The sequence below is a fragment of the Phalaenopsis equestris genome, unplaced genomic scaffold (genome assembly GCF_001263595.1).
Source record: "Phalaenopsis equestris unplaced genomic scaffold, ASM126359v1 Scaffold000002, whole genome shotgun sequence".
NCBI classification, from domain to species: domain Eukaryota; kingdom Viridiplantae; phylum Streptophyta; class Magnoliopsida; order Asparagales; family Orchidaceae; genus Phalaenopsis; species Phalaenopsis equestris.
In genome coordinates, this window is record NW_018164444.1 from 35,406,773 (window position 1) to 35,420,681 (window position 13,909).

General features: G+C 31.9%; 1 protein-coding gene across 1 annotated transcript; it reads right to left on the minus strand.

The window, feature by feature from the left end:
- Positions 1–6,353: 6,353 nt before the first annotated feature.
- On the minus strand, positions 6,354–7,824 carry LOC110017952 (myb-related protein Myb4-like). The gene is made up of 3 exons (XM_020715134.1): positions 7,566–7,824; positions 7,417–7,444; positions 6,354–6,756 (listed from the first exon to the last, which is right to left on the minus strand). Exons 1-3 carry the CDS (start codon positions 7,822–7,824, stop codon positions 6,354–6,356), a joined length of 690 nt encoding a protein of 229 aa, XP_020570793.1.
- Between the last annotated feature and the right edge of the window lie 6,085 nt (positions 7,825–13,909).

Below are 13,909 nucleotides of genomic sequence, written 5' to 3' on the forward strand. Positions count from 1 at the left end.
TCATGCAGTAGTTTTTTGTAGCTGCCGCATTTTAACATGTACGGTTGAAAAAAACAATGGTTTCTATCATAATAATTTTAAGAAAAAACAAAGCTGAATTAGCTGCCGCATTTTAACATGTACGGTTGAAAAAAAAAAATGATTTCTATCATAAAAATTTTAAGAAAAAACAAAGCAGTCCCAAATAAACCCATAATATGCTTAATTTGAGCCCATTTGGATATGGATTAGATGTCTATCAACATGAGTGATGAGATGGATGTGGCATAAGATCTAAAGTTTGCTCAATTCAAATAATTTTAAAGTATGGATAACAAGGGAATTTAAGTATTTAAATTTTCATTTTTTTTACCTTTTATTTTGCTACAAATAAATTAAAAAGGTTTAAGTAGATAAATATTAGATGTCAAACACTCATAATGATTCAAACCCAATAAACCGTTAAATAATCATGTATTTGTTTGATTTATTTAGAAATTACTAAATTTTGTTTTTTGAGGTCAAACATAAAAATGAAAAAAAATTCATTAATTATAAACAGATAAAATTACTAATAAATTTTAATAATGTAATTACTCGATTTTTTAGAACCGTTGAATTCAAATATATCCAATAGACCTTACCCAATGAATAGATCATGAAGCTGGGGGAAGAAGATTGTGGGAGAGAGTAAGAGAAGAATAGGAAGTCTTGCCCCTTCGGAGCGAATCAGAGTGTTCACAGACTTGTGAACTCATTTTATTCCATTAAAAAAAAAAAACACAATTGAGGGGAGTTCAAAAAACTCTTTACATGAGAAGACCCTCCTATTTATAGATAATAGGAGGGCCAACAAATAGATTACAATATTACCCTTGTTTTAAAAAGTTAATACATGATATTTTAGTATTTTGTGCTGGCAGTCGTTCCGAGGGAAAAGTCCTTTGTCGCCATCATTCGTTCGGATGGAAATGTCTTCCGTCAGAGTCATGAAGCTGTTTGCCCAAAAGTGGAATCTTAAAGTTGTTCACCCGAAGTGGAGTCTTAAAATTTATTGCTGTCGGGTGTTAGATTTTTTTGCACCTCTCGTAGAGTTTGTCGTTGTTGTGTGTTAGATTTTTTTTTGCACCCCTTGCGGAGCTTGCCCTTTTGGTGTTTTATTTTTTTTTTTTTTTTTTTGCACCGCTCATAAAAATTGTCATTGTCGGGTGTTAGATTTTTTTTTTTTGCACCTCTCTCGGAGCTTGTTGCTGTTGGATGTTGGATTTTTTTGACTCTCTCGCAGAACTTGTTGCTGATGGGTGTTAGGATTTTTTTTTCTTTTGCACCCCTCACAGAGTTTGTCGCTGCCCGGGTGTTAGATTTTTTTGCACCCATTGCGGAGCTGGTGGCTTATCGCCGTCAGCGGTTACATTATTTTGCACCCCTCACGGATCTTCTTGTTGTCGGGTGTTAGATTTCTATTTTTTTTTTTTTTTTGCACCTCTCACGAATCTTGTTGTTGTCGAGTGATCAATTAGTTATACTTTCCATATTTGAGTTTTCCGAGTATTGGTAAAAATTGATGTTTGTAGAAACGTGCCATGCATATGAATATGTAAGAATTGAGCTATATGTATGTATATCTTTCTTTTTTTAAGAATGTTTGCGGAAACAAATAAGACTAAATTTCAGGTGTTAGATGTATAGAAACAAAGAGAATGGGTGATGTGTGTAAATCTTATCCAATTAAAGAAGGTTGCTGAGGGGCAGATGGCAGATTGATCAGGAGCAGATGATTGACTGAAAGTTGGTGGTCGAACAGAGACAACTGGAGCAGCAGTCGTCTTAGGAGTGGTTCTGGCCGGACGGGAGGCTGCAGGATCACAAAATAATTTAGTGATATGTGAGCATAAACAAATAAGAATTAAGTGGTATATAGGCAAATCCACATATAAACAGAGTGTTAGATATGTAAATCTGTATATAAATTGAGTTGCAACTACTTAAATCTGCATATAAATTGAGTGGTAAGTACGTAAATCTGCATATGAATTAAGTGGTATGGATGTGAATATATAAGTTGGGCGGTAGCTATGTAATTCTTCCTTGTTTTAATCTTAGTTCGTGCGGTTGTTTTAGACAAAATAAAAGCTGCAGATTGCAGCTTCTGAACCTTGCATCTCAGATTTTCTCCCAAGTTTCGGACAGGTGCAGAGCGGATGGCCGGTGAGGTCGACGACCGGGGATGCCGTAGGCCGGCGAAGCGGTCTCCCGTCAAATCAGCTTCCTGGCGAGGTCCTTTGCATGACAAGGGGAGGTTTGGCCGGTGTGATGCAACTAGGTGACGGGTTTTGCACGACAAAGGTGGACTAGTGAGTAACCACCAGCCTCCGTACACGCTGACCAATGTCAACCACCATCGGCCATAAACATCTGCCACTGCTAACCACCGACTATCATCAACTCTTGCTTGCAACTATTATAGTCCTAATACGGCTTTTATTGTCTTTAATACTATATTTTCCTTAAGCTTACAACTATAAGATAGTGTAACTCTCATCAAAACTTTTCAAGACGTTAAAAAATCTTGAAGGCAACAGTTACTATCATTGTTATTATATTATAAAGAACATTAAATATTTAGATGTCAATGCATCCCTTTGATTATAATTTATAACCGCCGCCCATGCATGGAGCACAAATGCTCCAAAGCTCTTTGTTTTGAAGTCTCCGTTAAGCTCTAGTTTTGTACATGAAATCAACTGTTTATTTGACCTCTATTGGCCTCACTGTTATTTTCTTTAATGTTGTCTAGTTTTTAACCTCTCGCGAGCACCTGCGAGGAATCTCTCCCCTGCTATATATACTCTATCAACGCCCATTGTTCGATTATTAATTAAATGTGTAAATTCAATCACTTTTATTTGTTGTTTTACTTTATTTATGTTTTGATTTGCAGCAAATTATTTTTGTATGTTATGTTGAAAATAAATTAAATATTTTTTTAAAACACTTAAAATTAATAATTTTAATTGTTTTAAATATTATTGAGAGTAAGTTGTTATTTTTTTAAAAAGGTAGATATTCGAAAACACCCACTAAGTTCCTTCATATGTATTTAGTGTTGTGAAAAAACAATGGCAATAAAATGAAAAATCTGGTCGAGAAAAATCACAAAACAGAAAACACAGCGCAAACACACGATTTACATGATTCGACAAATTGCTTACGTCCACATAGCTGCAGAGAATTTTATTAGCTTGAGTATCACACCCGTCGATCGTCTCGACGATTACAAGAAATAACAATCTCTCTCTCTCTCTCTCTCTCTCTCTCCCCTCTCGGGAAGAAGAACCTGTAAAGCTACCAATGCCGAAGAGGGATAGCAAGGGGAGCTAGCATACCTATTTATTAATTTCATCATATCATTATACCCATTAAGAAATTAATCAAATAGTTAATGAAATCTATTAATTATTTTCTTTTCTTATCTGCAGCAAATCATAGAAGGAATTAAAAACAATTAATTTCGAGTATCAAATCAAATTTGTTGTCAAACATGAAAAAATGACAATTTGAGCAGTGACGATTTACATGATTCGACAAATTGCTTACGTCCACGTAGCTGCAGAGAATTTTATTAGCTTGAGTATTACACCCGTCGATCGTCTCGACGATTACAGGAAATAACAATCTCTCTCTCTCTCCTCTCTCTCTCTCCTCTCGAAAGAAGAACCTGTAAAGCTACCAATGCCGAAGAGGGATAGCAAGGGGAGCTAGCATACCTATTTATTAATTTCATCATATCATTATACCCATTAAGAAATTAATCAAATAGTTAATGAAATCTATTAATTATTTTCTTTTCTTATCTGTAGCAAATCATAGAAGGAATTAAAAACAATTAATTTCGAGTATGAAATCAAATTTATTGTCAAACATGAAAAAATGACAATTTGAGCAGTTGACCGGTTTTCATATTTGGAACATTTATATATTTACATAACTCCTAAACTTAATTTTTACACACACACACACACACACACACACACATATATATATATATACATATTTGTATATATGTCATCTTATATATGCATGAAAATGTGTATTTCATTTTTTAAAAGTAAAAAATAGGAGTATTTTTTATGTAATATGAAAGATTTGGGGGGATATAAATACAAAGAAGTAAATGAGTGAGAATAGAAGAGAGTTTCAATCAGTTAAAGCTTTTTGCAGTTGGGTTGAAACAGACTTCTTCGACAAACTGCTGAATAGCCGAAGAAGACAACTTAACGATGCTTCGCAGCTCAGCTTGTTATAACAAAGCGTCTCTGTTTTAATTTTTCCCTTGAACCTTCCTTCGTTGCGCTCTTTGATTTTCGTCTGCTTTAATTAATGAACTGGATATGAAGCACCATTACGTTGAAATGGATATGAAATATAATTAATGGTATTAAGTGTTATTTTTAATTGGTTATGGAATATTTGGTTGGTATAATTGTAAGAAAGTGAAGTTCATGAGTTATATATGTAACTACGTAAGACTTGGGTGGTATGTATGAAAATGCCCCCATTAAAAAAATAAAGTTAAAAATAGACTTTTTTTTTGTTAGAAATGGTGAGATGATATTATATAAGCTTCCAACCATTCTTAATGTGCCTAATAATTCGAGTGTCACTCTACTTAAGGCTCACGTTGACAGAGTTGGATTCGAACCCCTCCACCCGAGGGGTCTTAGACTAAAGATGCCAACCAACTGGACAAAATATGCGTGGCTGACAGAATTTTAAACAAAGCTTTTGCATACTTTTGAAAGTGGGAGTTTCTCTGAAAAATTCTATTAATTGAACTCTTAGAAGGCAATCAGAATAACAATCATAAGATTTTACTAATAATAAAACTTAATATTTTCAACCAATCAACAATGCACTCCTAGAGCAATTTCTTTATTTATGTAAAAGTCGCAAAACACACGCACTTTCTCTCTCACATAAAAAATTATTACACCATAAGTTAAATCAGAATCTGCCACTTGTACAGATAGACGCACACGCACTTGTTCCCTCTCTCACACTCACACACCTCATTTGTAATTATTTTATGGATTCTGCACTTATTTGTAATAAATATTTCTCAAAGCCATTTTGGTCGACACCTACAATCTCAACTTCATATTAATAAATTATTCTGTCATGATTCTCACAAAATGAGAAAATAACCGAGTCATGAGCAAGGAATGTGCAGGGCGTCTGTTGGAAGTTTCTATTTTCTAATATTTCTGACTCTTTTATTTTTATTCTTTCTGTTTGTTATGAATTATACAGCCTATAAAGGCCTGTTTTGACAAGCAGACAGCTTTGCTAGCTATTGATTGAAAGTTATACTTTCTTAATAGTTTTTGCAATTTTTAGGCATTTCCTTTCAACTCACCGTTTAAGCCAAAACAATTATACATTTGTTGGTAATGATAGATATGACTCATATATCATAAATGAGACAGTTGCTGGAGCGAAGCTGTGCCCACGAGCGGAGTGGAGCGGAATGATCTGTCAAATCGGGGGAGTTTCATTATGTGTGTTGGGATGCGGGAGCAACACCCCACGATTTGGTACATGTGTAATTTAAGTAATTACATATTTTACTATAGGGTTATATATATGTTATGTTTGTAATCCTATGTGAGTCTCTGAGACTCCGAGATTCTGAATCATGTATTATATACTCTTTTCTGAATATTGAAAGGAAGTCGCTGGTCTGCTCCCGATGATGTAGGCATCTTTGCCGAACCTCGTAAATCTCTGTGTGCTCTTCTGGATTTGCGTCGATTCATGTTTTTTTTTTCGCCCTAATTTCTCAACAATATATTTTTATATATATATATATATATATTTCTGTCCAATTCATACACTGGCAAGAATTAATGTAGATTCAACGCCATACTACGCAGCCAAGGATACTTACATAGAAGGAACCATTCAGCCAGCAGAGTATATTACTTCATAGAAATAGTCTAATAGGACCATATGGACAAAAACCACCTCGTTTCCTTTCGCTTCTATAAACTTGTAGCTTATGATCCACCAGACAAAGTTCACGTCAGTCATCGATTAAAAATTATTAGCCCAATAAGCTCACCAAAATATTAGTATTATTGCTCTTTAATTTGTACTTTTCTTCCTTCATCTCCTTTAATTCCTTGTGTCTAGATTACAATGCCACCACTAAAAAACAATAATAAAAATCATACACAAAGAACAAAATCAGCACAAGAAAGAATAATCTGCCCCCATCAGCTTGTAATTTCTCATGCATATATATGTGTGTGCGTGTGTGCGTGTGTGTGTGTGTGTGTGTGTTACTGAGAAAGAGGAATTATATACACATACATCTACTTGAAGCATTCCAAATTCCCAGCTTCTGCTAACAAACTCATCCAAAACCTGATGTCATCTTCGTTTGACGATCTCAATAAATCGAAATTTTTGACTGCAGATTCCTCTTCTTCTTCCTCTCCGGCCCAGCTGTTGCTTTCTGTCTGCGCTTCGGATGTTAAAATTTCACCAATTTCTGGAAGGTGTCGGAGGAAATCCATGGAGTCTTCTGTGGAGCAACCTGGCTCTTCTGCATATTTCTGCAGCTTCATGTCTTCCATCATGGAGTTGTTTCTGTTTCTTCGCTTGGAGTCCTTCATGGATTGATTAGGATTTAAACGTTTCTTCAAGTGACTGTGCCACACGTTCTTGATCTCATTATCTGTTCTTCCTGGCAACTTGGCAGCTATTGCAGACCATCTGAAAAAAGATAGAGCATATTCAATTAAATATCAAAAATATAAAAATTAAATCTAACGTTTCGTTTAATTAAATTCATTCGAGTAAGGATTCAATACATCAGATTGTGAGATGAATTTAAAGATTTCTTCTTATCGCCGCACATATTATTGGATTTAATAGATAAAATATTACGTTCGTAGTCCGGACACACCGTGAGAAAAGAAGAAACCTTTGAAGGATCGGCGTAATATTTTCTCAATTTAATTAATTTTATTTAACATAAATTAAAATTGCAGCCCAACACAGCAAGGATGGGTTGATGGTGACAAAAAAAAAGGACTTTTTTCCAGCGTTTTTTTGAGGTTTTATTTTTGACTAAAGTAATTTATTTATATCAAGTCAAATCAGAAAACAAAGTCAAAAAAAGGTTTTTTATTTTAATATTTTTATGGGTGTAAGTTAGTCTTTTTTTCCTGTATTTGAAAATGCCCAAACTAATTTTTAACAGCTTACAAAATATCATTGCAAAAGTTTGGTTAGTGGATATTATATAAATGATAGATATTTTGCCACAAGAATAGACAATTAAATTAAAATATTTTTACGTGTGAAACTAACATAAAAATAAAATTTAATTAACTTAAACTTTGTTCAAGCTTGTAGTGATTGCCCCCTAGCCTGCAGCTTTTTCCACATCTTGAAAAACCTGCAAAAAAAAAAAAAAAAATCTTCAGATAAATTAATAATGCATTAATGCCATCTATAGCCATAAACTGAGAAGATATATATGTAAAATTTTTTAGAGAAAATTTGCTGCCATTAATGACCTGCTAGCTTAGGAAGTGCTCTCCAATTTCCATGGCCGTATCTCTGTATATAAGATACCAAAATTCTGTCTTCTTCGGGCATCCATGGCCCCTTCTTCAAGCCCATCTCATCACAACACGGAGCTCTCACCATCTCTTCTTCTCTGTGCAGTTTTCTTAATTTCTCCGCACTGCTGCTCGTCTTAATTAATGGAAGGAGAGATGTTGCAGGGAGAGGGCTTTTTATAGTGGGAATGGCCAGAGTGCTGCAAAGCCTCATATTCTTTGAGGGCTAAGCCAACTTTTTTTTTTATTGGAAAGGCCAAAAGTAAAATATAAATTTAAATAATTGATGGCCACAAAAGTATTTTAAATAATAATGAGTATAGTTTAAATTTGAAATTGTATAGTCAAAATGGTCTGCTTGGATCTCGAGACAATTCAATAGTCGATCAACTCAACTTACTTCAATAGACCGAACAAGTTCTCACCCTCGGTCACCTCATTCCCCCCCCCTCTCCCCAACGGAGGACGTTCATGAATACAAAAGATTAAAATATACAGTACCACCCTTTAAAAGCAAAGGTAATATTGCAATATACTTTTTGACCCTCGTATCATCTATAAATAAAAGGACCCTTTCTTGTAAAATGGGCTTTTGGCTTCCTCCCACTTGTAGCATTGTGCTTTGTGGAATAAAATGGACCTCCGAGCCCATAGACCACCCTAATTCGCCCGTGGTGGCAAAGGCTCTCTCTCTCTCTTTCTCTCTCAAGTTTTTATTCCCTTTGTCTTACGCTATATTCTTTGGGTATGACTAATCAGACACATTTGGATTCAACAAGAACATTCTATTTAACCTATATGAGAAGTAAGTGTATTGTTTGTCAAATTATTTGCTTTTGTGGCTATAATCTCAATTATTTTTTGTCCATCATTTTGGAGTAATATTTTTTTTCTCTTTAGTGCCGAAAATTTAGTGGTAATAAAGTAATTATTTAACTTCTTAGTTTTACACGAAGGTCAAATACATCGAAGATAAAAAAAGAGAAAACATCGAGATTTTTAAATGAAAACAAATCTAGATAGGAATAAACGATGGGGTCTATCATACTTAAAATAATCTAATATAAATTTGTATGTATAAGAGTGCCACCTTATCTCTCAATTGAGGGATTGAACAAAGTTATAAATTTGCACGGAAAATTGCACTTATCGTCGTACAACATAAGAAAAAAACATATGCTAGGCACCACGATCACATTTGAGCTACAAAAGTTGCAAGCAAGAGTCGACTACAGTTGACGGTGATCGAAGGTGGTCTACGGACAGTAGTCGATTGTAGTTGTCGACAATAGGATTTAATGGTTATCGTCGAGTCTTCTCTCTAGAGCATGCTTTAAAATTCTTTTTATTCTCTCTCCTTCACGTGAAATGATGAGATCTATTTAAAACCTCTTAATGAGAGGTGTTTTTGTCGTTGGCGCTTAATTTCATTAACCACTTGATTGACGGTTTGTGTTGAGCCCTTTTGAATCTAGGTGGTTTCCTAAAAATTTAGATGCTTTAATGACTTTAGAATTGAGCGATCTTTGGCTCTTTGGATTAATTCTTCTCTTCGAGATGCTCGATTTGAATATAAATATGTCAAATTTAGAGTTCATTTAATGATTTGATTTAGTAAAACCTTCAAATGTGTTTCAAAGGCTTGATTTGGTCTTGATTGAGCCCCTTGAACTAATTTTGAAATTATTGGTTTCGTCTTATCGAGACAATCTGTTTGGATATAAACTTACTGAAATCCTGCTTTGAGGATCTTGAATATGAATATGCATGATCTTTTATAAAACTTGCATTGAGAATTGTGCTTATTAAGAAAATTATTTATGTCATCACTCAAAGTAAAAAGCAATTGTGCGCATTTTTAATATTTTTTATAATGAGTTGCGTGTAAATTTAGTATTAGAAATGTGTACGAGGTTCATTTTTTTGGTGATTGCAATTTTTTGTTTTGATAAAATTGCTAACATGGAAATAAGAAAAATTTGAATATATCTTATTTTTATGACAAGCAGTACAAAAATTAAGAAAAACAAAAGAGAAAAACAATAGAAAATCATTAGAACTAAGACTGTTTTTTCAACTCTCACATCTCAAGATTTTTTTACTAGCATAAATTTTAAATTTTTATCACCTATTTAATTCATATTTTTAAAATTTATAGAAGAGCAATTTGTATTTTGCCCCTTTTGAAATATCAGTTTTGCCCATTTTGAAATATCACTTTGTCCTTTCATTATCCTAGTCTCTCCCACATTCAGTTTAGTAGTACTGTTTGTCCCCCTTAAAAAAAGAGAATAGTTATGTCGGTGATTTCAATCTTACTTCGCTATGTTTTTTTGTCCTGTAAGTTTTTTGTCCTGTAAGGGATAATAATATATATATATATGCTAGAAATTTCAGAGCCGTTAAGTGATAATTTAATATCATAACATTGTACAAAGATTCATCACATGAGAATAAAATAAAAGTAAAAAGAAGAGACAAGATTGTTTGTTTAATGTGGAAAAACACAGGAAAGAGAAACTATGAGGATGATCCAATAACAATAATTCACTATATAATCAGAAGTAAAAAATTATATTCTTCACCTGGATTAGAGAAAGTGAGATTAGCAAATGATATTAAAATCATAAATGCTTTGAAATAACCAAACATATATAAGTGTTAAGGCTTTATGGGTAATTAAGACTCAAACAACTATAGTCTAACTATAACAGTCGTGGTGATGTTATAATAACCGTAGTTAGAGATAAAAGCTATAGTTGATTATATTAGTCATAGTTGAAGACAATGACAACCACACCAAAGCTACTAAAGTCATAGTTGGAGGTTAACATCTATAGTAGGCTATAGAAGCTATCTTTGTGGAAGGCTATAATAACGGTGGTAGTGTGATCAAAACCTCTAATGGTCAATGACAACATATAGTGGTCAAGATGAACTCCATTGGTCGGCCACGATCTCATGTGACTGATAATAACATTTGACAACAATTAAAGTATTTGATTTGGGCTTATTTGGACTCGAACTAGGTTACTTTCAGCATTATTAGGTTCATTTTTCCGGACACTCAATTTTAATATAAATTGTTTAAAATTGGGGCCCATATGATCTTGAATGTTGATATATATATATATATATAGCAATTTAGCCCACCCTAATGTGTCGTTCATTTTAGCCTACCCTAATTCATATTAGTCTAAACATCATGGTCCGACATTCTCGGTTCACCTTTCATAAAATCATAAATACAAATAACCCCTATCATAAGCATAATTAACTATATAATTCTTAACGAAACTATCATTATATCAAAATATGGCTTACAACTTTTGGTCTAATCTCTTAGTAATTTGTGCATGTAAAAATTGAAGTCTACGTGTTAGACATGTAAATACATAGGAATTGAGTGCTATCTATGCAAATCTTCGAAGGTTTAATATATGAATAATAAATCAAAATTTATATCATATTAGCATATTCCACTGGCAATGAAGCCAAAAATCCTAACATGCTAAAAATAAAAGAAAAATTTACATTTTGGATAATCATTTTCGCAAATTTGTATGAGAAATATTTTATAATCATTACAATTTTTTAAATATATAAATAATATAGTTTATTCATATAAAAATAATTATAATAGTTGAAAAAATTGAATTTCTCCGATTGCATGCTGTACATCGCTTCCTGCTTACCCATTAAACATTTTAAAGGGTCGTGACATAATTCAATACATGATTTCAACCATTTTATAATCAGAAAAAAAAAATAAAAAATAAATATATATATATATATATATATATATATAAACTATTTATTATTTCCGCTATTAATTATTATTATATTTATTTTAAAATATTGAGTATTTAAGTTTGCTTTATTCGAAATTTGGCACAAAAAATAAAAAAAATACATTTTTACAGCATAATACTTTAATTTACTTATTCAAAAATTCTAATTTTTAATTCAATTTAGGTGATTAAAATTTTTGGAATTATTATAAAAATTACAAAATTTAATTCCACAAAGTAAATTTACATTTTTGACTCCCTACATTCTTAAAAAAAGAAAAAAAAACCTTTTTTTATTAAAATAAAAATGAACATTTACATACATACCACCCAATTCCTATACATTTACAAGCCTAACACTTAAACTTTACTATTTACATTTATAACGCCCTAATAGGCAGGGCTGTCAAAAAAACTTGTTGTTCACCAACAGTTCGTGTTCGGTTTGTCAATGAACTTGTGTTCGATTTGTTCGATAAATAAACGAGACAAACGCAAATAAATTTTTTTTTTCGTTCAGTTAGTTAATCATTATTATTCGAAATATAAAATAATTTAAATAATTATATATAAAAATTTTATGATATTTTAAAAAATTAAAATTTCTAAAATATAATAATATATAATAAATTAATAATAATAATATATTAATATACTATATTAGTAATATACTAATATAGATATTATGTAATTATATAATATAAGTTATATAATTAATATAATATATTTTTTATATATATATTAATATTTAGGATGTCAAACTGACTCGTAGTTTGCGAATAATATTTGTGTGTGTGTTGAATTTTCATACAATCCTAAAATAATAAATCACCGCTAAATTGCGGTGTATTTTTATGTACGGATAAATCATAGTAGTTATTTTTAAAATTATTTACAACATATGAGCTTTTTTTAAAAAAAATAAATTAACTAATGAGCCAAAAGTTGACTCTTTTTCTTCTCATTTACATGTTTTCACCATGCCTTTGAAGGAACAATCCCTATTATTGTAAAATTCAAAATATGAAAGACGTTAGGTTCCTGAAAGTTTAAGGATATATCAATTGAGCCACTCTAATTTTCTTTTTCGTAGCTATTAATTACAAATGTCGTTTACATATAAGCCACCCAATTCCTATGTATTTACATCTAATGGCTAAACTATCATTTTTACATTTAAACCACCCAAATATTACATATCACACTAAAACTATCACTAGTTTACCTTTTTAAAAATAAATTTTATATTTTCATGGGCACGCAAGATGGCATATGTGTAAAAATTGAAGTTTAGATGTTAGATAAGTAGAATAGAGTGCTATGCATGAATAAATTTTTGTAAATTTTTTAGATCACATAAAAAAGGGTACTTTTATTTATTTATTTTTTAAATGAAATATGTTGAGAAATTAGGGCAAAGAAAAATAGGAATCGACACAAATCCAGAAGAGCACACAGAAATTTGTGAGGTTCGACAAAGATGCCTACATCATCGAGAGTAGAGCGACGATTTCCTTTTCAATATTCAGAAAATAGTACATAATACAAGATTTAGCTCACCTAAAGTTACAGTAAAGTTACAGACATAACATATATATAACTCTATAGTACAATATGTAATTACTTAAATTAACCATGTATCAAACTGTGTGGTGTTGCCCCCGCACCCTCAACCCACATAATGAAATTCCCTCGATTGGATAGATCCTTCCGCTCCACTCCGCCTGTGGGCTCTGCTCCGTTCCAGCATATGTCACATTTATGATATATGAGCCATACCTAACAAAATATATATTTTCATGCATGAGTTTATAAGAACTAAGGGTTATAAATATAAATATAAATGTTTAGGCGGTGGACATGTAAATACATAAAAATTAAATTGTGTGGTATATATGTAAATTTCCCTTTTTAATTTTATCTAGATTCTTCCACAAAACTCCCCTTCCACTTTTTAGCTCTACGACATTTTATATATATAGGAATTAGCTCCCCAAATTATTCCTATATATATAAAAATATAAAAGAAAATGAAAGCTTCAATTAACATTGTTGATAGATAAATTGACATTTATATAAAAATAATGCAAAAGAGGCACGAAATATGTTACTTATCCAAAATGCCACATCTAGGCATGAAATATTTAATACATGTCTATATAAATATAAATTATTATTATTATTTATTTAGCTGATTGTATAAATTAAAAAGCAGAAGGATAAAATATTAATTTAATGATGACTCATTTGTTTATTTAATGCTATTAAATATCTCTATTATTATGTTTCTTATGTCATATGCATTTTAAGATATCTTTTATAGAAGATATGAATATCTGTTTGGGGCAGCTTATAAGTGCGGCAACGCTTTTGAAAACGCCGTCCAACCATTTGATTTGCATTTTTTTGAAAACGCTGTCTGCTGCGTTTGAATTTTTTACACTAATCGCAGTCGCGAGTCCACCCGCGGGCCTCGTTTCAAGATAAACAGCTTATCGTGAAACACAC